Source organism: Montipora foliosa, chromosome 6 (assembly GCF_036669935.1).
Source record: "Montipora foliosa isolate CH-2021 chromosome 6, ASM3666993v2, whole genome shotgun sequence".
NCBI classification, from domain to species: domain Eukaryota; kingdom Metazoa; phylum Cnidaria; class Anthozoa; order Scleractinia; family Acroporidae; genus Montipora; species Montipora foliosa.
The window spans coordinates 8941813-8945125 of NC_090874.1; the positions used below are offsets into that span (position 1 = coordinate 8941813).

The 3313-nt window shown below is 36.7% G+C and overlaps 1 protein-coding gene across 1 annotated transcript; it reads right to left on the bottom strand.

Annotated features, from left to right (window-relative positions):
• Positions 1–1627: 1627 nt before the first annotated feature.
• Positions 1628–2728, bottom strand: LOC138004990 (melanocyte-stimulating hormone receptor-like). The gene has a single exon (XM_068851287.1). It carries the CDS (start codon positions 2726–2728, stop codon positions 1628–1630), a length of 1101 nt encoding a protein of 366 aa, XP_068707388.1.
• Between the last annotated feature and the right edge of the window lie 585 nt (positions 2729–3313).

Genomic DNA, 3313 nt, shown 5'->3' on the forward strand with positions numbered 1-3313 from the left:
ATGAGCATTTGTCATGGAAACCTCACATTCTTAGCGTCTCCAGAAAAATATCAAAATCTATAGGCATTATTTATAAGTCAAGTTTTTGCCTCCCCAAAACTTCCTTACACTGTTTGTACTATAGTCTAGTTTACCCTTTCTTAATATATTGTATATCAGTGTGGGGATCGACATATCAGAGAAATTTAAGTCGCGTTATTATTCTGCAGAAGAAGATAATAAGAATAATATCTAAACTTTCTTTCGATTCTCACACTGATGTTCTTCTTAAAGAACAGGAGATTTTGAAAATCTCTGACATTATTTATACCAGATAGCTAAATTTATGTATATTTTTAAAAGAGGTTTACTTCCTAATTATTTTAGTGATATGTTTACTCTTGCAAGCCAGTTACATTCGCATTATACTAGAAATTGCAACCTTTTTTACATACCTCCCTGTCGAATTAATATCTGAAACTTCTCAATTCGGTTTCAAGGACATATGTTTTTCAACTCGTTAAGTCCTGAAATTCAAAACAGTGAAAGCATCCTTTTGTTTGGCAAAAGACGTAAAACTGAATTCCTTCTTTCTCATTCAAATATACTCTTTGTTGAGCTGCATACTTCTTCTTTCCTCTTCTTTTCTTTTGTTTTTAAAATAATACATTCCATACTTTATGCTGTCCCAATAATTTGTATGATGTACCCTATGTTGTCAGGAAACCTATAGCTCATAAGTCCCCGGCTTCTATATTGGCTTCCTTGTTATTACCACCTTAAACATTAGTAGTCTATCGTCTTTAAGTTATTATTAATTTCTACTTGTGTATTGTGTTTTTGAATGAATGAATGAATGAATTATGTCAATCTTCGACTTGAACCATATATCATGAAACGTTGTAGGTACTTAATAATAATTGTAATTTCCTCGATTGTGATTGGTTTAAAAAACTTGTATTTCCCACTAATTCACTTTCCAAGTTGTTGTCAGACAGTTTGCTATCGGACAGTATAATAAGAAAATCACATTCAAAATTGTAGTTTAAATCAACCAAACACAACCTTGGTCCTTGGTTTCAATCACCATAGAAACAGACCCCTAAATTGGGGCTTTCTTTGTTTCTTTTTTGTTCTTTCTTTCAGATCGACATTAAACAACTTACGCCTGCTTTGTCAGTCTTTTAATGCAAATTTTTCTTTCTTTCGTAACTTGGCTCTTCTTCTTTTTTCGAAAATTGTAATTGTTATGATTAATTGGTAGAAGGACTTCGTGTCGTCCAATTTGGTCTGTAATCATATTCGTGATAAACAAATAAGATTCCCGCTACGCGGTCGTTCGATTTTGTTTTCACTCGTATGATTACAGACCAAGTTGGACTCCACTCAGTCCTATTAACACCACTAATACAAATACCATTTTTATTGGCACAATAATTTCCTTTCTTACCAGTTGTTAAAGATACGAACAACAGCTCTTCGAGGGCTTACACTCCTTAAAATACTTGTTACAATCTGATACCATAAGTCAATTTGACAATAGTGTCGTGTCGGATTTTATAGTTCCTTTATACGGTTTATGTCATCACCCTCGAATATCGAATGGGTGCCGTTTGTAAGTCTGAACAGCTCTGTAGAAGTTAAAGCTTCAGTTTTGGCTGGAAATTGCGTGTAGCAGCGTGTTCATTATAGTTTGTCGAACACCTCTCAATTTCCAGCAGTAAATTAGTGGGTTCACAGATGAATTTAACAACACCAGAGTAGAAGTGTATTGGTGAACTGCCTTTGCAGCGAGACTAGGATAAACGCTGATAAACCCCAGAACACAAATGTTTGGCAGATAGCACACCAAAAACAAGACGTAGACGTGAATTGTCATGAAGGCAGATTTCCTCAGCCTGCTGGCGTTTGTCACATTAGGCGCATTTTCTTGTACTGTGGGCTGCACTTGAAGGGAATGGATTTGATGAGCGTGGCGTCGCACGGTTGCGTATATCTTGGAGTTTAGAACTCCCGAGACAACGAAACACGATACAACGACGATGGCAATTAACACATATGCGATATGAATCGGGATTTGCGGCCAAATTAACGGGATAAGTCCGCTTAAGACCCAAACCGAGATCACAGCTGTTACGACTCGTTGGTAAGTCACAAGTTCCTGGTACCTGAGGTGTAGATGGATCGCCAAGAATCTGTCCAAGCTTAAAGACAGAACACCGAAGAACGAAGCATAAGCGAACTGACTGCTCACAGTTATATAAACTGTGTAAAAAGTTAGAAAACTTGTGGGATTTGCTTGCAACTCTAGGGCGAGACGTGTGATGTACAATGAATGACCCAGTATGCCGACACCAAGATCAGAAACGGCCAAACTCAGTAGCAATGCTTTCAAAGGCTTTGGTACAGAGGGAGTATTTCTCAAGGCGTAGATTGTGGCACCATTCAACGTTATGGCAAAGAAGCACAATACGGCGTTGAAGACAATGTTGGCGATGTTTGACGAGTACAAGGCCCCTACCATCGTGGTAGAGAACTTATTTCCATGAGATGGTTTTCCAAAGCTTGTAAGTCTTTTTTTTATTGTGTTATAAAAGACAGCTGCATTCCCGAATATGAACGCTCTTTCACATTGCCGACTGTTGTTCAGTTTTTGGAGAATACTGTCCATTTCAAATGAAATTATTTCCGGTGTGGCTGATATCAGTAGCACTGCTGCAGCAATAAAACATGAGAAAATCAAGATCATTATGATCATATGTTTCCATAATTTTCTAGAATTTTTAATACGCCTCTCCCATACCAAATCGTTGATTTTATTGAATTTAAGGTAAGAATAAGGACATTTTAATTTTAATTTTATCTGTCTAAGTAATAACTATGACCTCTGTGAAACCTATAAGATTGTCACTATTTCCTCATCAGACAGGCGATAATTAGACGTTTTGGAACAATCTGTTTCAGCGTCAGTTATACCCGACCAAGAAATGTTACCTTTTATACTGCCGTGGGTTGATTCGAGGATTCGTCTTCAATTGACGTAAAAGCCCTCGAAACAATTTTTATTTCCGCTTCAGGAAGTCAGGAATAAGATAAACGAGCTTTGTTTAAGGAGGGTGGCATAACTAACTGATGTCTATTTTCTAACTTATGGCCCTCCACAAATTAAATTTAATCAGCTGTAATGAAGTCAGGGGTTTGCTTTTGAGAGGGGTAAGCTGGAGTAATTATTAAATAATGATAATTAAGTGTCTACTGTATTAGCGCTGGAACACTAATTGATGATACTGTAAAGAAATCAAATCAAGGCAAGACGTTTGTATAAATCAAATTT